The sequence below is a fragment of the Rhynchophorus ferrugineus genome, unplaced genomic scaffold (assembly GCF_030347505.1).
Source record: "Rhynchophorus ferrugineus isolate W39M unplaced genomic scaffold, kcgeb_rfMv2 rfM4, whole genome shotgun sequence".
In the NCBI taxonomy this organism is placed as follows: Eukaryota; Metazoa; Arthropoda; class Insecta; order Coleoptera; family Curculionidae; genus Rhynchophorus; species Rhynchophorus ferrugineus.
This window is the reverse complement of record NW_027472583.1, coordinates 45,483,896-45,506,839: the sequence shown is the minus strand read 5'-3', so window position 1 is coordinate 45,506,839 and position 22,944 is coordinate 45,483,896. Positions and strand designations below refer to the sequence as shown.

At 30.7% G+C, this 22,944-nt stretch overlaps 1 protein-coding gene across 5 annotated transcripts in view; it reads left to right on the top strand.

Moving 5' to 3' along the window:
• Positions 1-22,944, top strand: part of LOC143195987 (uncharacterized) — a 236,535-nt gene that overhangs the window by 132,968 nt on the left and 80,623 nt on the right. Inside the window, exon 1 of one of the 5 annotated variants that reach the window (XM_076403542.1) lies at positions 10,311-10,461. The exons of 3 other annotated variants lie outside the window; for them this stretch is intronic. In XM_076403542.1, coding sequence (XP_076259657.1) covers positions 10,326-10,461 — 136 coding nt within the window. In that variant the 5' untranslated portion in view covers positions 10,311-10,325. Of the gene's footprint in view, positions 1-10,310; positions 10,539-22,944 lie in introns of those variants that run through there. One more of the 5 variants, XM_076403546.1, reaches the window with a different exon arrangement.

Here is a 22,944-nt window from a genome sequence, read left to right as displayed (position 1 = left end):
TAGAAATTGATGCAAGATTCTCGATAAATTCCTTTTTCAAGTGATATGATTTCTTCCCTTGTAATATAATAAAATAGGACATCCCACCATACCCGCTATATTTGCTGTACTTAATCCTTGTGATTGCTACTTATTTCCAAGTTAAAGTATTTTTTAATTGTGATAACTTAATTATAACTCGCAGTAGTTCTGTCAGAATGCTGCAAAAATTGGATACGGTCCTAACTAAAATTACAAACAAATATGCTTAAAGAGATTGTATCAATAGAACTATGCAGTAATTCTTAGGTTTTTACATTTTATTGTGTCGTATAAATTCAATTTGCATTTTTCTGTATTCTGAAGTTATATAATGATAAAATTAAAAATATACTTAAAATACAAATATAAATTATTATACTTATAATGCAATAAATGAAAGAACTTTATATACACCTCTTAGCGAGATTTCTTGAAGACATTGATATGGAGAGATCTCCACAGTTACAATATGAGACGAAGTTCTTCTTCATGAGTCATGAGCATCTAAGGAGAGATTTAATGAATTGAATTGAATAATACAATTAATGAATTAATTGTATTTCAGGACTATTAACTGGAGCTTTTCTAATAAGGCTATCGCATTTAAGTATGCTAAAGTATTTAAGAAGGCAGTTTAAGAAGTTTAAGTCCTGCTGATTTGTAATTATTAATGTTATTATTAAAATACCTGGAGGATGATATGCCAGATTGGGATGATACTATAACCATAGTAAAATAGTCTCGCAGTGTAAAATGTCGAATTAATTGAAGCAACGTTATGGTCAGTATCTATTCAGCGTTCAGCCAAGGCTGATTGGACTGTGTTCAGCCTCCCAATTTCCCTTATGGACACTTTTCCACAATCGCACCTGTATTGTTTCAATCATTTTTCACAATGTCTTTACTGTCATTTCTGTTGTTTTTCTCTATAGCATACCTGCAGTTCGGATCTGTATGTTCCCAATGTTGATAGGAAAGCAGGTGTGGAGAAAATTTTTACTTTTCTTGTTAATAACAATAATGTGAAAATGACATTTTGTGATGTTTTAGAACTGATAATTTTGATACAGATATCACATGAGGAAATGGAAGATCATACCAAATGGAATTATGATATTGGCACTCCTAAAATGAACCCTAATGTGAATCCTACACGAGAATGCGAAAAATTTATATTTTTTACTGTAAATTTCAATAATTCATCGAGAAATTATGGGATATATATCCTTGAATTGTCATGATGAAGTTGTGGTGGAATAATGAAATTTAATTGCTGACAGTAGCATTCGATTTGATAGCATACTGCCTTGGAAGCCGATCAACATATACAACACTTTAATAGTTTCACCAAATCAACAATATAATATATTTTTGCAATTCAGCTTTCTATGTACTTTGTGCTGATTCATCGCGTTTATGGACGACCTATTTTTCATCATCCGTGATGATTCGTTTAAAAAAAGGTCGCGCTTGAATTATACGAGAATAATTCTAACCGTACATAACCTGATTTATATATCATGTATATTTATATTATGGTATATGTGTGGTGTTGATATAACTATAATCATGGTGAAATTTTAATTGAAAAGCCTACAAGATGTGAAATGTTGGACTTAGAAAGAATAGATAAAAGAAAATAAACTTTTATTTGCATTTTATTTTTTTGAAAAACTGATTTTTTCTTATTACTTCTACTTCTACTATTTTACCCAACACCTGCTTGAGAAGGTATTTGCTTCCAAAAACTGAGCACAATTATAACAAAAAATAGTGAAAACTATCCCAAACATACAATACAGTGTTAATACATTCCCCAGGTCTAACCCATATGCAACTGAGTATGTTTTATAGTTACCAATATTTTAATTGCATTAGTTGTGTAGTCTAATTAGTAATAAGGGTGTAGTCTCCTCTGTGTCAGTGATCAATTAAAAATCATCCCAAAAAAACATTCGGCCTTACCCAGACTAATTGTTTTCATTGTTGGTTGGCTATCAGTTTCTTTCAATATTAAATTAAATATGCTGTGAAATTAAAAACACTTATGGCCGGTTTGGTGGCGCAGTGATAAGGGCGATAGGACGGTCATCCTACTGTTGCGATAGCCGCGGGTTCGAATCCTGCTGGTGCTTGATTGTAAATTTATCTTTGTGATTGTTTAAAAAAATTCTGATTGTTCTAGGCGAGAGAGTAAAATCCGACAAGTAAAATGATCACGCCAGTAACTAGGCTGGGTAAGACCGGATGTCTTTTGGGATGATTTCTAAAGTTCGTCACTCGCCAGTCGGTAGGCTTAATGCTGAGGACCGTGGCTCGGAACCCACGTTAAACTGTGGGTCCATTCCAGATAAACCCATCGTTGGTAAAAGGAGACTTTAAAATATATTTAAAAAGACACATATGTCCTTTATAGGACCCCAATTTGTAACGATAACGTCCCCTGGACAACAGTCCGACTGTGCTATCAAAAATAAAAAAATAAAAGCAGCGGCTATGGTCATAAGTTCGTGTATTAATAGTGGTATTACAATTTTCTTTTAAAGGTAGCTTAAAAAGAACAAAAGTAAATATGCGTTGGTAGCGATATATCCTGACACGAATTGTGTGTGAAAGAGATGTCGGTATATTTGTGGGCCTGGACAAGTAATAAAACGCTTCTTCAAGGTCAGGGCAGCTCCTTGCCGAACCTTATACGGCACACAGAACGCCATATATCATTGGTTGTTTCAAAAGCGACCGTACCACGTCAGATCAGGTGGTTCTACCTTGAAGATTTGGGCGATTTTTATGATACTTTTCTGCGTGTCTCAATAAATCCCCATTTACAGGAATCAAAGATAATTTTATTACGAGTCTAATATATACACATTCACAGGTAATAAACCTCATTTTATGTTTATAGAAAAGGAAATCTGGGTATATTTAGAATGTTATTTCTTTATGTATCAACCGGCATTACTTTTATGTATGTTTAGTCAACCATTTAGGACTTATTTTATTGGTATCCTATATTTATATGTCGTTTTTTTAATTATTAGCATTCATACTAATTCACAAAAACCGCAAGACACCAAAATATTTTGTTTTATGTTATTCCTCTTAAATGTATATTTAAAAAACTACAATAAAATATATCTTAATTAATTTTTGAAAGACTCAGACTTAATAAAAAAGGCATGAAGTCAATTTTATAACACTAATTCCTAAAATAATGAGAAAAAAAACAGAATAAGAAAAAACAAAACAAGAATGGTATCTGCTTGAGTGTTTCAAGATTTTCAATCTAAAACTTATTATAATTATATACATATATATATATTGAACGGTTATGGTATTGGTTTAATTTGTAAACGAAGCTGCGTATTAAAATAATGATAAATTAGTAATATGATTCATAATTATTATATATTAAATAAATAAGCTCACATCATATCAATAAATTGAATGGAAAATAAAAGACTGGATTCAAATTTTCAATTTTTGCCACGAGATCAAATAATGCAAATGACTCTACCAAAAATATAGCATAGTATAGAAACATAGTACTGTTAAAATATAACTAAGCTTAATAATGGTGCAATGGTAAAGGCGATAGGACGATTCACTTACTGTTGCGATTGTCGCGTGTTCGAATCCTGCTGGGGCATGATCGTAAATTTATGTTTGTGATTGTTTAATATTTGTGATTGTCCTAAGCAAGAGTGTAATATACGACAAGGTAAATGATCCCAGTTACGCAGTAACAAGGATGATTAAAATCGGATATCTTCTGGGATGATTTCTAAGCTGGTCACTCGCCTTCGGTAGGGTTAATGCCGAGGACTGTGGTTCAGGGTCCACGTTAAACAGTAGGCCCAGTTCAAATAAACCCTCGTTGGTAAAAAGGAGACTTTAAAACATAAAAGGTTTTGATAATAATTTTTAAATGGTTATATATCTTTAAATTATTTCTCTGTAACAATGAAATGTAATTAATTATCCGTAATGTGCTGTTTTGGTGTAAAATTTCTTTAATTTTAGCATATTAATATTAAAAACAAGTTTAAAATATACATTACTACATAGTTTAAATACGTAGGATTCATTGTATGTTATTCATTGAACCCATATTAAGGAAAAGCTCCTTTCGGTCAGTGGAAATGATTTATAAAGTTTATGTGTTTTAAATGTCAATAACCTGGAGAGAAAAGGATTGACATTGGTTCAAAAAATAACTCCTTAAAAAACTTGATATTCAAATACAACTATGAAGTAACAATGAATACAAAGGTAAAGAAGCTTTAGCTATCATTTTGAGAAATTGTGATTAAGTTATTGTGCAATATGAAAGCTCCTAACTGTAAACTTATTGTAGCTAATGTGATAGATAAGTTTAAACCCTCAGTTAGCCAGTTATTATAAAAGTCCACTTTTGCTTATAAAAGAGATGGAGAATGGTAACAGGACTATGAAATATCAACATAATGGGCAACTATAAATATTTAAATATTATACATAAAAAAATTATTTGATGCAATTAATTCATGTTGTGGTTCAAAAATTCAGAATGTTAAAAATTACACAAATTTTACATACATCTGTGAGATTTCCATTAATCCAAATAATGTCTAAAGTATTTCTAAATTGAGAATACCGTAAAGTATAGTATAAACATTTTATATTTAGCAAAATGATGACTGAAAATTATTATTATAAGTTACAAGGAATTATGGCTTGCCACTTTATTTTATTCGATGTTTATCAACAATTATGTTCTATTAAATGGATACTTATATTTTACTATGTTAACTGTTCATGCTCATCAATTTATTACTATAGATATTAAATTATAGTAACGTCGAACTATCTACGGGAAGGCCATAAAAATTCTACGTTCCATTAAATGGAATTGCACGTAGATTTCAATTAAATAAAGCGTAGGTATGTTAACCTTTAAAATGATTTTAACGATTAATTATCGGTGTATTTTGCACTTCGAACGTTTAACGATAATAAAACAACACATTCTTACATTGATATTTCTTGTTTTGAATTCAGACATTAACAATAATTAAATGAAATGATAGCACTTATGGAAAATATAGTTTTTGTAGTACTTGTCTTACAATAGCCTGGTAGATACTTTCTCCTATCATTTTATAGACCGACAATTATCCCGTTCTCAATAACTCTAAACCTAAGGTATTTAATATAATTTTTATTAGAATTATTAATTAACAATTGGCAATAAGAAGTCTGATCATTTTACTAAATTCATTTTATTAATTGGACATATTATTTTAATAAACTAATTGAAATTATTTAGAAAAATTAAGAGCCTGGTGCCACTGAAACTAATTGGAAGAACATACTAGGTGCAGAAAGTAAAGAAAGTAAGTAAATATGCTAAATGCTTTTTTGTTTTGGCCTAAAACCAGGTGGTGAAATGTATGACGTTCACCTAATCGCGGAGACTTACACTGGAGTGACAATTTGGGCCGGGTTATGTAGAACTACCTCTGGGCTTACCTATAGACTAAACACAAACGGCCTCAAAGTTGACCCCTGTGGGCCGCTGCTGCTACTGCATTAAATTTGGGGATATGGCACCCGCTAACCGGGTAGCATTTATTGGGCAAGAGGACCTGACGAAAAGAAAGATAGTGAAACAGATTCAGGAAGTTAACACACGACTGGATACTGTCGTATGCGGGCCAAAGTTATGACTGCAGCGACGGATGAGGTCCTTTCAGCCTGGAAAAGGAGAGGTTAGCAGAGAGGTGGTGCTAAGCTCCTAGCATATCAACCAGCTGGCGAACAAGCGCGTTTTCGGAAGAACTTAGCCGAGTTGTTTTTTGTGAAAGGATTGAGATATGCAGTGTTTGATTTCTGGAGTGTCAGTTTCCCTGTGAGTTTGATTATTTCTGACAAACCATGGAGCCTTTAAGATTATCTTGAGGAGGTTATTTTCGAGAACTGCAAGCCGTTTAACCTGGTTGGGTTTAACAAACTTGAAGTAGACATTAAATCCGTAGAGGAGTACGGACCGAAATAACATCTTGTAAAATAAGCATTTGATGGAGATGGGAAGTCTGCTATAAGGGCAGATCAGAGAAGATAGCAGGTTTACTATCCCCGAACATTTCTGGATTACTTTCCGTATTTAGGAATGCCAACCACACTGTCGGTTAAAGTGGAGACCTAGGTGCGTGAGGTTTTCCAGCCATGAAATTGTTACTGTGTCGTATCTTAAGTTGCGAGACGCGCAGTGCGTAACGCTTCTTATGGAAAATGATGACCTGGGTTTTCAGGGGGCTGATTTGCAATCCCCGGAATTTGAACCACTTGGCCACATGATCGAGCTGCTTCTGTAAACGTTCTTGAATGGTAACCTCGGTTTTAGAAGTCGTGAAGAAATCAGTGGCATCAGCGTAAAATGCGATGTTAATGTGCTCTTTTCTCGGCAAATCTGAAATTAAGAGCTTAAATAAGGCTGGGACCAGCAATGCTTAATGTTACATTATTTTTAATATGAAAATTTAGAACGTAACTTTTTTTCACTTCTTTGGAAACATATTGATATCGCAACCATATAACTATGGCGATCTCGTAGCTGTTTACTCATTTGGCAATATTTGAACTTCCTAAACTTAAAAAATTACCCGCCAGTGATTAGTTCTGCAACAGTTCGGTTTGTAAATACAGCAAAACAGTTGGACATAATACTAGATGTCAAACCTAAGTGGAATGCGCATGTTGAAACTAGACAGAAGCAGAACTTTAAGGCTCCAAAATTGGGGTAGTTTTTGGATGACTATCTAAATTATCGGTCTGCAACAAGACCATGGAGTTGCACAAAGAAATCCATTAGCAATATCATCCAAAGTTACCAAAATAAAATTCTCCGTAAATCACTGTTTACGCCCCCTGGTATATTAGAAATGGAGATATCTACAAAGCTGCAATGGTACCAACGGTTTGCAAATAAATTAATTTTTTGTGAAAAAAAGTAGGATTGCTTGGACATAAGATCGTGGAGTATGTAACTGAAGTTGACTACTACTCGGCAACACTATATTTACCTGGAGATTGAAGACGCAAAACCCTTTGAACTAATATAGTTATGTTATATGTGGAAACTGTGGTACGTTTGCAACTTTTGCAGAGTGCACCAGTGGGAATATATGCACCAAACTCTATTGAAATTAAATTCCGTAATCTTATCTTGACTTTAAGATCAATATGAAAGCAAAATTACTAGATATTTATAGTAAATAATTAATTGTAATATGTGTAACATGATCTTTTTAAATTGAGAAACACCTCTTAATCGTTTTAATTACTCGCTAACATTGTAGACAGAAAAACTTCATTAGAGAAAATAGACAATAAACTTAGCACGCCTACACCACTATGTCATAAAAAAGGTGTTAATTTTTTTAATATTAATCTGCCAATATTTGTATTTCTTAAATATTTTTTGTTGTGATTGTAATAGATCTACTTTCCATCACATCTTCGAAAATATTTTTCTTTATTGGGGAGTTAGAAATCTGCGATCTTCAATAACATTTTGAGACAATTCTCATAACATCCATTATTTCTTTCAACCCAACATTTTCCAACCCATGCATACGATTTCCAATTCGTACTCATAAATTTATTTTTTGGTTTTAATTGCTTGAGCTCGGTTTATCTCCAATAATACATGTAATTTATTATATTAGCACTTTTTAGATTTCCTAAACGTTATTTTATATTTCCTTCAAAATGCTTATTTTTAAACCTGATTGCTGTCACAATTTTCAAATAATTTATGAAACTCAGTAACGAATTTTTTAGAATATAACGAGTAACAAATATTCAATTTTCGAACTATCTATTTTTAGGGTGGTAAACAATAATTATAAACATAAACAATAAACAAAGTAACAGAACTTAGAGCACTTTCGTTAAGATTAATAGTATTAAAATAACGAATTATAAGTGCTATTCAAATGGTATTCCCGATACTAATTACACACTAGGGCATCAAAAGTTTAAAAGGCTTGCATTTTCTATTGCAATTTAACTGTTATGTTATATAATCAAAATGTTTAGTATATACCACGTCTCATGACATCTATCATCATTGTCTGACTGTCTGCTTCTCAAGTAGCAGCATATTAGTGGGTACCGCATGACTTAAAAATTCTTCACTGAATCTCGCCACCGTTAAGGGACTACTGTAGCTGTTCTGGTCTCAGATAAGTCAGCCCTCTATTTTTCAGATATACAAAAGTATATGAATAATTCGTTCATTTTTCATTCGACCAATATGAGCTAAAAGTCCTCTTCAACTGACGCTGATCGTCATATTTCAAATGAACAACTCCATTTCTAATACGATTTTATAGAGAAATAAGTTAAATTTTTCTTAATCATCGCATTCGAAAGAACTCAATCTTACAGATTCCAAACTTTAACGGACAGTGAGATACGGGAGCCATAAAGAAGTATTGACAAGATAAGCATTCGAAAGAGATGCATTTTAATTTTGATTGAAATATTTCGTCCCTTCCACATACATATCAGAGCAGCAAAAGCTTCTTGTTATCTTGGCCCACTCGGCTACCACTAGGTGCCACTTTCTTCATCCATATTACTCATTTCAAATATTTGTACTGCTCACCTTGCAATGTCATCCAATTGAAATTAGTCATTACAGAACGATGCGTCAATTATCAATTGGTTTGGTTTTCCTTCATTAATTTGTGAAGAGTGCTAGAAGCTACAACATATGTAACAACGATCATAGCATTATCATCAGCGAATGAGTATCTAGCATCACATTTACTGTTATCACTATTATTAAACTTTTATGGGATCATATCCTGGAAGGTCTGAAAGACACTCCTTTGCATGAGTTATCCTTTCGTGTGCTCAAAATGTTTTCTTCTCTAATCTCATTATTAATATAGGGACTATATATTGATAATAAGGGTTGGTTGTATTATCTCCTACCATAATTTTTGCTAATCCATTTTACAACAAACCCTTGACTAATAGATGGTTCTTCACAAACTTATTGAAACAAATAGCATATATTATATACTCCAATTTCATAAAATTATATAATAAATATTATTAAATAATGATAAAATGTAACAACAACAAAAATAAGAAGAATAAATACAAAAGAATTAGAAGGATGTTATCTTAATAGTTACTGCAATAGCTATTAAATTTATAGATTAGAAGAAAAAGTTAGACAAAAGATAGAAAAAGAGAGATGAGTAGCCTAAAAAGGAAAAGAGAGATATCTGCTTGAAAATTCGAAAATATTTTTGGTTTTGGAGGATACTTTCGATTTGAACAGTTCATATTGTTATTGAAATAGGTCTAGTCCAGCTAAACCTTAGTAAAGAGAAGACTATAAAATATTTAAAAAAACTCAACAAAACACCTTTTTGTCAAAAAAAGACAGTGACACAAAATAACTTAGAATAATAATAATAGTTTCAACATTCTTATTTGAAAATCTTTCAACGGGATGCGGAAATGATTGGGATATTTTCCGACATAGAAATGAAAAAATAAAGCCGAACTTCTTTCAACTTAAGTACACTTAATCCAATGATTAATTTACTACCCCATTAGTCTATCCTATCTAGAGTGATGGAATCATATTCTGGATGGTGTGAAAGATACTTTTTTCTTCTGTAAACCAAATATATCTCACGAAATTTTACATCTAATTGGTCCATAATGCTAATACAATATCAATATATGATATCAATACCAACAAAATTATTGTTAATCTGCTTAACAACAAACTATTGACGTATGGGCGGTGATGGTTCTTCACAAACTTAACACAAACTTGAGTAACAAATAGCATATATTATGCTATTTGCTATTTTCATATTTCTATTTAGTATGGTTATATAATAAGTATCATTAAATAATGGATGATTATACAAACAGAACAAAAATAACAGAACAAATACAACAGAATGAGAGGAATGTAAACTTAATTGTTATGCTACCCTGCTATAACATGTTTGTATTCGATACGTGCATCTTGTTATCTACATTAAGTCAAGGTCGAGGTGGTTTATAACAACAATTGATTCGCGAAGATTGAAACAATATGTTCCTTCGGTATTTCGCCCCTGGTAATTGATAGTCTTCGAAACCAATATCGAAGAATGATAGGAATAAGAGCGAAAAGAACTGAATCTTCTGTTAATAAACCGTCGTCCGTCCGCGACGGCTCCGTAATTGCCTCTATTCATTAAGAAATTGGTTGTAGCGGTCCAAGCGGTCGAACGAAAGGGAAAATGGCCTTCGACAGTCAAAAGCCGATTCCGATCGGCGGCATCAGTCCGAAATCGTACGCCGTACCGATAGTACCGGAACGTTCCGCGAGCACACATTCTGTCTGTTGTTCTCTTCCGGGGACCCTATCGAGGATCGGTGAGTGATGTTCTTTACCGTTCTGGTGCTGTTTCTCTACTATTTCATCAAGGGGGTTTATCTGCGACGTATCCAAGGTAGTACCGAGGCCGTAGCATAAGTCGATCCCCCTCCGCCCCTCGTACCTTTCCGGGAACCAACAGGGTAACTCCAACTGGTGATAGGGTTATAGTGACCTTTTCGCTTATAAAGGGTTGTGGACTTTAAGCTGCACACACTGCACCAGTAATACCTTGAAACTTACCAGGGTAAGACCAAAACAAGATCCCGCAAATGGTAACAGGTCCTACAATTTCACTTTCACTTATTTTACAACATAAATTGACCGTTCGGTTCGGGCTTCATTGCCGTTTTAAACGTTTAAAACGCACAATTTACCAATAAACGATCGTTTACATCGAAGTTAACATCAGTTCCTTTATTAAAAATTATATGTTTAACCATATTTACCTCAAGGTACACTTTTTATAGCGATGTTAGATATTAAAATGTAAACTTATAGCTACTTAATATATTTACAAGAAAACAAATGCATATAATTATTAGATATACTATGTGATGAGAAAGTATGATGCTATGATCTTTTACAAAAAAATCATAGAAAGTAATTATCATAAATGGTAGAGACTTTTTACAAAAAGAAAACACCACAAAATTCATGAATAAATTGTATATTATAAAATAAAAACCGTATTTATAAATTCAAATTGCCATTTTAGTATTATCTAAAATAAGCGGATGTGAGAATAAAATAACAAGCAAAAAGAAGAGTATGTTTAATATGTCTTCGATTCACTTGTTAGTGTGAAAAAAGTTATATATAAATTATATATTTATATATAAAAATATAGGTAATACTGTATAATATTGTAGTGTTATATATATGATGGTTAGTTAAAATAAATTACCGACTACTGAAGTTATTCTCATTTTCGTGGTGTGTCACAACAAGTGGCTATATATGTATCCATCTTTCATAAAAATTAAAATACTGTTGATGTTACACTTTAAACGAGATATGTTAGTACAAGTGAGGAGATACATTTCTGTATGAATTATAACGGCCTCTAAATATATTTTTTTTATTATTTAATTAATATATTGTTACTAGTCGTTTCCGTCTAACGTACAATTTGTCTTTATGCTAACTTAAATCTAGGTATATAACTAGGAGGACCCATCGCCCCTAACTCAGTCTTTGGTGAAATAATGTTTATACATGTCACTGCTCAATTTTTTAATATATACACCTCACTACACAACACTACACAAGATCAGATGGTTTGATTCTTTTGAGTCTGTATCCTGTTCTGGTATTATCCAAAAGTTGCAATATTTCAATATTAGTATGAGAATGGAGTCTTTCCTCTTGACTGACTGTGGGTATCTGAAGGTCTCGATATAGGTAATCAGTCCTATAATATTGGGGTGCACCCACAATACCTCTCAGGGCCTCTAAATATAATAAAATATTTACTAATTATTATCTCCCTATACTAGAGAAAAATGATTCAAAGGTTTTTTTTTTAATTTGTTAGTAAAACATATTGTATTCATGGCAAGTATTATAGAATTTTCTTTATAATATCGGAAAAATGGGGACTAAACAAATAATTTGTGAGGCATTAAAAAAAATGTTATTTTATTTGAGAGCCTGTATCAAATGTCTGTCGAGAACTGTTAATGTTTTGAGTGTTCTAATTTTCAATGACTTTGCCACATAGAGTCAGCTAAATTTGAGCGACGGTCTAGACGACGTTATATTGATGTTAAAGACATATGTTACTAACGGATTATTGGCAATTACTATTCTGCTGGAAATGCCATCTGCTAACTTTATTCTGTTGCAAATTCGCATCATATACATTCACGCTGACAACACTAACGTTGTTTTCAAAAAATTACCAAAAATCTGTATCAAGCAGTTACCTCGGGAAGCAATTATGCTTTTTAATATAGTTTTTTTTATCCAACAAATTATCCTTCGGTCAAAATTTAGGCTTTCACAAGAACTGAAAATCCCTGACTTTGATTTGATATAATTTGGCATTAGTAACTGAACAATAAATAACATGTTAAAGAGACCTCACCAAAATGAAGTCTCCATCACATGCTGTCAGAATTGACCTAACTTTTGAATAAACCTTTACCGCAGATATTAATTAATTTTAATCAAATTACTTTGTGGGAGAAAGAGTATTCATGACCACTACTTGCATCGACTTATACTTTTCTCCGAAAAGATAAAGCTATTGTAACAAACTGTTAAAACCATAATAGTATGGGAGTGAAATATTTTAGTAATTGTAATGCAAAGTAATTTAAAAATCGATACAATCGTTTCAGCATCGAAACACTATACTGTCATAAGCTGCACTGTCATATGATGGAAGATCTAGAAAAACTAAGCGGTCGAAATACTAACTAAAAACCCATTCTTGTCTGTTGTTGACATAAACACGACAACATAACATTTTCAACTTTTATTTTATTATATAGAAATAATAGGACTCTTGTGTAAACACAAATTACACGCAAGAGAAAAAGCCAATAACAATTCAAACAACTTGATCTAACTCTGAGCGAATGAAACAATTCATTTAATTAATGACATTAAAACACAATGCTGTCTAATTAGTTCGAACACAAACGAATAAACCTGTCAAAGTCGTCCGGTTTTCAGACATACGCAAATATTTTGAAAGCAATAGTGATAAGAGGTTATAAATCTAACTTATAAACTGTTGCGGCTGTATAGTTAACTGTAGTTTTTAGATGTACTATAATGTTAAAATAAATTATATTTGATAACATATTTGTTCAATTATTTTATCTAGACTAGAATTTTATTGTATGTCAAAGCCGAACTGATCTAAAACTCATAATTGATACAGCATGTATAATATAATATTGAACAGACTATACATACATATCTTTAAAGTTATATAGGCAAAACTGACAAATTAAGCTAACATTAATTCATTTTTTTCCCATTTTTGACAGTATTGTGTATTCGTATTCATAATAAACTAATGAATGGATAATGGTGTATTCAATGAATATATAATTAAATATAATGAAGAGTATCTTTTAGACATTTACACAGGCTATTTTATTTAATGGAATATATTTTCAATTCCATTTACACGAAGCCGTACTTTTAAAGTTATATTGAGAACCATGGGGCGTCTGTAATTTATTATATATAATGACCACTTCGTGAGTTGAATTAAAAAATATTCTATATATGTTACAATAATTACAAACTATAACACACAAGGCGAATATAAAAACTAGACGTTTCTGTTTCGGACATATAATCACAAAGAAGTTATAGTTTTAAAATATATTACATAAAAAAAGAAGAAAACTTGAATTGAATCATCGATTCTGAATTATACAATAAATAAGAAATAAAAAATAAATTTTAAATAACTTTTTTTTAATTTTATTTTTCGGCAACTTCATAGACATTTCATCTTAAATTAGGTTAATTATTAAGGCAACAGCTTTCTGTAGGAAAATAAATAATTAATTATCTATCATTATTATTATAACTTCGGCTCGTTAAAATCATTAATTTAAATCATAAAGAGAACAAAAGAGTAAATAAAACATTATTCGAAACATATGTTCAGGTCTTCGGCTGTATGATCAAGAACAGTCATGCTGTTGACCTTAGCAAAACACGAAAATTAAATCATACGGTTCATCAGAACATGCTCGTAAAGGTTATTTGTCTAATTGACTGTCGATATCTCCGTAAGCGTTTCTTCTTAAATCAGTATAGTTTCATAATAAAATAAATTTATTTCTATATAAAGAGTAAAATGGAATCAGAATTATTGAACAATTCTAGTACTCAAGAAAATAACCAAAAGTTTTCGGAAATATATAAAAGATATAATAATTATTTCAAAATGTTTTAGTGTAAAGATAAATGCAAGAAACGTTAAAGATTAAAAGGTTATATAGATTAAAATTCTATACATGGTGATCATTTTTTAATTTTGTTAGCAAGTTCTGATTCTATGCTTATTGAATAACGGAAAAGTGCATTATTAATTATTAACATTTATATAAATCATACAGTTTTAAAAATAATATATTTTAAAAAATCTAGAATGGAAGAAGATACTCAAGCTGGTTTAACGCATGTATTAAAATTCTTCTTTAAATAAGTGGAACAAAGCAAATATGAATATATTGAGAAAACGAATAATAAGGGCGATATAATAAACACGTAAACAATAAGAGAAATATTATATTACAAGAGAGATGTAAAATGTACGATGTGCTACCAAGGGAGGTGTCATTGATATTCCAAAATTTTCATTTTAAGGATGCAGTAAACAGAAGATAATTTCAATTTAAGATGCGCATGTTCACTTATTTGAATTAAGAGTCTGAGTGAAAGAGCGCCCTTCTGGCAAGCTCTGCGCAAGCGCATATACTTTGTTTTTTAACTGATGTTGAAAATTGTAGACTAATATATTTATCTTTGCAAATTTCGTTCTGCATCGAAGAAATTTAGCCCCATAAACTTAAAAAACAGTAATCAAACATATGTTACAATAGTAAAGGAAGTAGTAAAGGAACTGATTTATAGACTAGCAAAGATAGTAATATGAAAATTATCATTAATTTTTATGAAATATTTTAAATTAAATACTAATTAAAATGCACATTTCAGTAATTGAAAGTATTGTAATTTTATTTACACATTAAATAAAAATTTGGACACATTTAAAGATAAAAATGCATGTTCTATTAGAAAATTTTATTACAAATTACAAAAAACCATATTTATACAAATACATCGTATTGAAGCATTTCTAGAGAAAGTCCCTAAACCATATTTACATAAAGACTTGGTATTTTCTAATATTATTCACAAAAAGTGCAGAAACCATATGTCATTCATCTCTCTCAAAGCAAAATCTTTATCTTGCAGAGTATCACACTTTTCCTGAATTAAGTCACCAGTCATCATTATTTTTACAAAACAAGACCTATGCTTTTTTATAAGAATATATACTTTTTTCCTTGTTTGTTTCCCTCCTTCACCTTCAGAATAGTAGTCATTAGATCGTTAGAGTGTCATTGATGATGTATGTTATATGTCTTATTTATTCGATTTTGATCAACTCTTATTAGTACATTTGATGTTTTCAAAATATCGTCCTCCACTATTCTTGCACCTTACAAAATCATATCTCAATTTATTCTCTTAATTATAATCAGTTACTAAAATTGTTGATACTATTTTTTATAAACAAAAAACCAATTAGGAATTTAATACTGAACTAACTAGCACTTGGTTGACATATTGTACATTTACTAAACTAAAAAGAATGCATGGTTAATTACAACAAAATAATAAACAAAAATGATAATAAAAAATGAAAAATAAAATTTTTTTACAAAAATTTTTTTAAAATTGTTTTACTTGTACAATTACTTCTTGAGATAAATATTACTTGTTGAGATGACTGTTGATATATTCCTATGCTTAGTGCTCAATCCTATATTCTTTAATTAAATTTTGCATTGACTTACATATGTTTTAATGAGACTTCTGTTGTTTAATCTCCAACTGGTTTCGTCCAAGAAGTTGTCGTAGAAACAGACTTTTTATTAGTGTTAAATACTGTAACCTAAATATATCAAATAAAAAGTACTTTTACTGTTATTGTTTAAATGTTACTTTGAAGAAAAGCTCCATATTAGCCACTAATCCATCTAGTAACGTTGGTATACTTCCTTGAACATATATTCTTTAAAATCTGTGTCAAACACAGACAATTTACTACCACATCGCCTTGAAATGTACCAGTGGTTGTTCCTAAATTCTGAGCCGATCACTGACTACGTCAGGTTGCAAGCTTTAACTTTCACTTGTTCTACACCATAACAGTTTTATAAGAGATATATATGGGTTACCTCATTGATCTATAAATAAATCTGATAATGAAACCTAGAAGGATTATTATAGAAGGTTTTTTGTCTCATTGACTATCGATATCTCCAAGATTTAAGTGATTATTTACTGTAGATATATATAATTACTTATTACGGCTTATCGTTTTATAAGAGACATTTAAAATTAATTTTTCGGTTGTCGATCTACCTTGGAATATAACGTGACACACTAGAGATATAAGTATAACATAACAATAGGAAATACATTATAAATCTATTAATTGGACAAATTTTTTATTTATGTAATATCGTTATGCAACTTTGCCGCATATCAACCATGTTTTCTAATTTGGTATATAAACAACTTGGGTTGGAATTTATATTTTACAGTGGGCGAAAATGGGCTGAATCTTAATAAAAACGTTTATAAATTAGGTCTATGGTTTCTCTTTTTAATGTTAATATTCTTTTGAAGTAAATAATAGGTTATTAAAATTAGTGACTTGAATCATAACTGATTTATTATTAATTTTCTGATTGGGCTTTAATCAGCTTAGAAATAGTATTCTTTTTAGTTTAGAAGTTACAAGATTACAGTCATTTGAACATTACAACCACTGAGGTCCTTCAACTTATATTAATCATTATATAATTCATAGATTCAAATTAAATTTATTCTTTCTTATCCTAAGTGTGAGCAAATATTTTATGAACATGCAATCATATACTATCTGTTAAGGCAGCAAGATATATGAATTGTGAGGTTTCCTATTTAATTGACTGTTGATGTCTCCATTCATTAAATTACTAACTTTAATTTTCATGGCTATCTTGAAACTTTTTCTATGTAATAAATAAATTATAATAATTAGGCTCTTTGTTGTACAGCTCTAACACAACTGTGTAAATAAGATAAAATGTAATTATTGTAAAATTAATATTTTTTCTATATTTGTGGTTTCTAGTTATTTATATATGTTCTCCGTTAATAAATACAAATCAAGCATTAGAATCAAAACATTTCTAATTAAATATATTGGCTGCATCTATACAAGCAAAGCTACTAAAATATATAATATGTGAAAACTGGATAATTATCTGAACGTAACTGTAACTGAAATGTCAATATCTTCACATTGTTTTAATATTTAATAATGTGTAATTAACGAAATAAGGCAAATAAAACAGATAGCTAAGATATCAATAGTAAAGGTGTAATTGGTCCGACAAAATTAGTATTTGTTTATATAACGTTGTTATATAACCACGTTAGACACCAACAAGATTTTCTATTTTACGTACATAATATCGAGTTATAGCGGTACATGTTAAAGTGGATTGAAATATGCTGAATTTTAATTAGCATGTTTTAACGAAGTTAGCAGTTAGGATTTAATTTTTTTTTCTAATATTTATATGCAAATGTGTGATACATTTTCATAACAAAAGAAATACTTAATTATTGAATTGCCATCTCATTCAAAAGTTCTTAAAATATATTCTATACTAGATATTATTTCTCTATATATATTAAGTTAAACACCTTATTTAGTTACTCATTGATATAACAATCGCAATCAATGAATCATCTGCAGTAATACTAATGTATGTTCATACATAGGCTACAAATTTTATAAGTCAATACTAATGTTAAAAATCAAGAACATAACTGTTCTAGCTGAAGGCTTGAATATATTGTATTTGAGATATTGATTTCAATAATCTTATGTTCAACATAATTTTTGATAGTTTGACCTTCTGCATCGAAACTAACACTCTTATAACAGATACATATTATTAGCCTTTTTATATTCGGATGGTTTTATCTTCTTTTAACATTAATCATAGCCTGATGAAATATTATATTAAAATCAGTAGAAACTTGTTTTTATGTTTTTATTGCAAATTAAAATAAATCAGATGTATAATATTAATATAAATATATATATTTTTTATTATTTAATTATTACATTGTTACTAGTCGTTTCCATCTAACCTACAATTTGTCTTAATGATAACTTAAATTTAGGTATATAACTAGGAGGACCCTTCGGCCCTATCTCAGTCTCTGGTGAAATAATGTTTATACATGTCACTGCTGAAGTTTTTAATATATGCACCTCACTACACAACACTACACAAGATCAGAGGGTTTGATTCTTTTGAGTCTGTGTTCTGTTCTGGTGGTATCCAAAATCTGCAATATTGCAATATTCTCATGAGAATGGTGTCTTTCTTTCTGCCCCCTTGCAATTCTCTTGATTTCTTGACTGACCGTGGGTATCTGAAGGTCTCGATGTAGGTAATCAGTCCTATAATATTTGAGTGCGCCCACAATAGCTCTCAGGACTTTGTTCTAAGAAATTTGTATTTTATTTATGTTACTCTTTGCAGAACATTCCCATAATTGAACTCCGTATATCCATATTATCACGTACTGAAAATTGCGATTTTCTTCGAATTAGCCAGCACATTTTCCTATATTTATTCCTATAACAAGGCCTTCATGAGCTTACCTTTTACTTTCGTAGGCTTTTTCAATAACATTTGTTATTCTGTGAATCTGGTCAATTGTTGAGTGCTTGTTAATAAACCAAAACTGGTGCGTTGGTATTAGATTTTTTTTTCTCTACGATCGGTTTTATTCTTTTCAACAGGAGTTTTTCAAACACCTTATATATTACTGGCAGCAATTATATAAGTCTATAGGTTTTTATTTCGTTTGGTGACTTCAAAGGTTTTGGGATCATTATAATTTCCGCCATCTTCCAAATGCCTGGGACATGTTTTAATCTAATTGCTTTATTGATCAAGTTGGTGAGTTTTATAATTCCCTTTCTTGGTAGTTTTTGCAGTAATTCTCCTGTTATTGAATCGTAGCCTGGTGATTTACTGGAACTAATTTCAGTTTTATTCATTTTAGTTAGCTCTTTCGGCGTGACTATATCAATCATCGGATTTTCAGCTTCTATGTCCGGCAAATTATGTTCAATAGTAGTTTCGTTTAGTTTGAAAGTTTTTTCTAGATATTCAGCAAATGCTTCTGCTTTTTGATGATTGTCACGTGCCCAATTCCTACATAGGTCTTTTATAGGTGGACTGTATAGACATGAGCGCTTTAGATGTTTTGTGGCTTTCCAGAATGATTAATCAGTTTCTTTATCATCTGTTAAATTTCTCAGATAGTCATTTATGGTTTTGTTTTTAATTTCCAGTATTTCCCTTTTAAGTCTTTGGGTTATATTGTTTAAACTATTTTTATTTTCAGGTGTTCTATTTTCTTGCCATTTTTTTCGTAGTTTTCCTTCACTTCTTTTGGATAATTAAGTCCTTTAGTTGTACTCTTAATTTCTGGAGTAGTATCCAAGCCCAATTGTGTTGAGAGGTACATTTAGTTGAATCGTTTGTTCAATTCTTCAGCAAATCCTTCCCAGTCTGTTCTTTTGTTTGCTAACGTTGGGTTAATTCCTTTTCTTATTATATTTTCGCTCAACGTTATAATCATTGGCATATGATCGGAACTTAGTTCAAAATTTTCTTCGACCTTTATATAGTTGGATGTTATGTTTCTTACTATGAAGAAATCTAACAGGTCTGAGGTTTTCTTATGAGCAGCCGGCTTCCTGAAATATCAAAAGCTAAAATAAATAATTTTTTTATCCGTAAAACACTACTCATATTTATTTTGAATCAGATAGGAATACAATTAGCGCTGTGTCTCCTTCACAATAAAACTAGTAATAATTAATTCGAATTAATTTGCAATAATCTGGGTTTTTATCTTTCGTTTCAGTGTTTTTATTAATTGACACATTCGATAAGTGAAGGGGCTTATTTTCAAAATGGATTTTTGGCGTTCACTGAACTGATTTGCTACAGAAAACTATTTATCTTTTATCTATATTTCTTTTGTTTGGGTCAGAGTTTGAATGACATTGAGCACATGAGCATTTTTTCTACTTATATGTTACGATCTAAACATGACTAATCTAATAATTGACGGTGAACCTAATAATATTGTATTCTTCATTTGAACGTTTATTATTTTTTTAACATACAGTATTTGTTTGATATTTTAAGAGATAAAAACTATAATGCCAATCAATTATTCACTAACTCTTCGTGACTTCTAGATTTATATTGAGCATGTCCTATTCTAACTACTCGGTAAGGACGTTCTTATCTGAAACAAATATTGTTATTACAAGAAATAGGCTGTGGTTTCTTGCAATTTCTATTTATATATTTCCAGGAAAACAATATAGAATTATTTCTATGTTTTTAAAAAGTAAATGTCAGCCAATGATATACGGCCGCGAATTAACCGATGACCTTTCAGAAAGGACCTGTCTTTATCGACAAAAAGCGAACAAAACGCTGATTTACTACATCAACTAAGTTGGCTAAGCGAAAACAAGTGAAAATCTGACGGTACAAGGTCAAGTTATTATGACGGGTGTGGTAATATAATACAATTAATCTGTGCTCCGTTAAATTTTAATGGAACTCAGTTATTTAATCTTTAATCTTCTTATAAATCAAAGTGGTTATTTAAACACTTTCGTTGTTTTTATTCTTCCGAGCTTCTTCGCATTCTTGAGAAATCGCAGCATTATATAGCATGAAATTACTACTTTAATATAATATTTCCAATTGATATATTTCTAAAATGGTTTCTACAAGCTACAGAAATTATATAACATGAAATTACATAACATAACAAGTCAATTGAAAAATTCCCAGCCTGACACATAGATAGCGCTACTAGAATTAAATCCACATGTTTTTATAGTTATCCCTAACCCTCAAAAGATGCGTGTATAAATTTGTCAGCTGTCGGGTCATTAGTTTGTGAGTTATGGCATTTTGAGTGCAGCAACTTTTGTTATATAAAATACAGTTGAAGCAAAACCTTGGCTTGATGCCGAGTTTCCGGACACCGCCAAAGGAAAATCAACCATCAAGGATTGGTATGCTATGTTTAGACGTGGTAAAATAAGCACCGAAGACGGTAAACGCAGTGGACGCCCAAAACAGGTTGTTACCGACGTAAACATTTAAAAAATCCACAAAATGATTTTGAGTGACCGTAAATTGAAACTGAATAAAATAGCAGCCACTCTAAAGATATCAACTGAACGTGTACATCATATCATTCACGAATATTTGGGTATGAGAAAACTCTGTGCAAAGTAGGTGACGCGCGAGCTCACTTTCGACCAAAAACAATGACGAGTTGATGATTCGGAGTAGTGTTTGAAGATGATCAAGCGTAATAAACCCGAGTTTTTGCGTGGATATGTGACAATGGATGAAACATGGCTCCATCATTGCACTCCGAATTCCAATCGGCAGTCATCTGAGTGGACTGCACACGATGAACCCGCTCCAAAGCGTGGGAAAACGCAACAGTCGGCTGGTAAGGTTATGGCGTCTGTATTTTGGAATAAGCATGAAATAATTTTCATTGAATACCTTAGAAAAGGAACGACCATCAACAGCGACTATTACATAGCGTTATTGGACCGTTTGAACAACGAAATCGCCGAAAAACGGCCGCATTTAAAGAAAAAGAAAGTGCTGCTTCACCAAGGCATTAGTCATTAAGCATTAGTAAATATTGCTGGTAATAAATACCTTAATTTGTACATCAAGAGTTAAAATTAATATTGCGTAGAGCATTAACATTGATATTAGAGAATTTAAATTCCTCATATGTGAGTGAATTGTTAGTTACCACGTGGGACATAAGATAATGTAGAAAGCAATACATAAGTGTCATAGAAGACAAACTAAAGATGAGTAATGTGCATGGGCGAAATTGAAAAGTAAAATAAATAAGTAAGGAGCAATGTAATTTTAGTTGGAAATGTAGATAAAGAAAATATTATTTATTCAGCCTGGTGTATTTATTGTTATTGAAATATATATTTTAGGTCAGAATTATTGATAAAATATAGTAATAATAATGGATATAAGACTATATGAAAACATAAATGTAATAATGAAAATATGCAGGAATTAACATGAAAGTAACTACATAATTTGAATTGATGGAACACGTAGGGCAAATATAAGATATTAGTAGAAGCACTAATATATATTAAGGTATTTAATGATAAATGCTATATGACATTTTATAATTTGAACCTTGTATCAATTATTTTGATTATTTACTTTATAGGCCTAAGTTTTGGAATATCAATATTTAATTTAATGATTGTAAATACATTCTTTTAATTTCTGATCTTATATTGCAAATACTGTGAAAATATGTTTTAGTAACATATAATTTTAAATTACTATTTTTACTTTATTATAACATTACATTTTGGTTGAATTTCGACTACAGGGCAATCAGTAGTTAAATTAAATCTCTTAAAATTTTACACAATTCCCAATAACTTATTTTACTTAGATCAATCTTATCATTAATTCCAATTAGCAATCAATTCTCCTCATTATTTCAAATTGAACAGAGTTCCCGCATATTAGGTTAATTGGAGCTGCAAAGGAGTAAAAAAAATAAAAACTTATATCGTGAACTATAATATTAATTGT